We start from the raw sequence: 373 nt of genomic DNA on the forward strand, positions 1-373 counted from the left end.
GGGCCTGAAGATGGATCGGGTGGGATCAGAGGGAGCTGGTGCCACCTGACAAAGTGGGACCCTGTGGGAGCTGCCCTCTCTGAATATCAGCCCCGGGGTGAAGGACAGGGGGTGGCACCAGGGCACGGGACCACCCCAGGGGTGACATGTCAGCAGGCAGCATCCCCTCCCAGCCATGCACCTGAGAGGAGCAGCCACCCCATGCCCACAGCCACAACGGGGGCTGATCCTATCCCTCCATGGGGACCCCGCTCACCGTGTTGGGGGTCCAGGCGTCCCCAGTGCACATCTTATTGTCCGCCTGCTGCTGTGGGGCGAGCTCCTCCTCCTCCAGCAGCAGGGAAACGTCCCTTCACGCGTTTCCCCTGTGGGG

At 65.4% G+C, this 373-nt stretch overlaps 1 protein-coding gene across 1 annotated transcript in view; it reads right to left on the reverse strand.

Annotated features, from left to right (window-relative positions):
* SOGA1 (suppressor of glucose, autophagy associated 1) overlaps positions 1-373 on the reverse strand; it is a gene marked incomplete at both ends in the record, with an annotated part of 6,982 nt that overhangs the window by 3,784 nt on the left and 2,825 nt on the right. The window contains 1 exon segment of the mRNA XM_010019087.1: positions 257-362. Within this exon segment, the coding sequence (XP_010017389.1) occupies positions 257-362 (106 nt within the window).

The sequence above is a fragment of the Nestor notabilis genome, unplaced genomic scaffold, assembly GCF_000696875.1.
Source record: "Nestor notabilis isolate BGI_N333 unplaced genomic scaffold, ASM69687v1 scaffold17197, whole genome shotgun sequence".
Taxonomy (NCBI): domain Eukaryota; kingdom Metazoa; phylum Chordata; class Aves; order Psittaciformes; family Psittacidae; genus Nestor; species Nestor notabilis.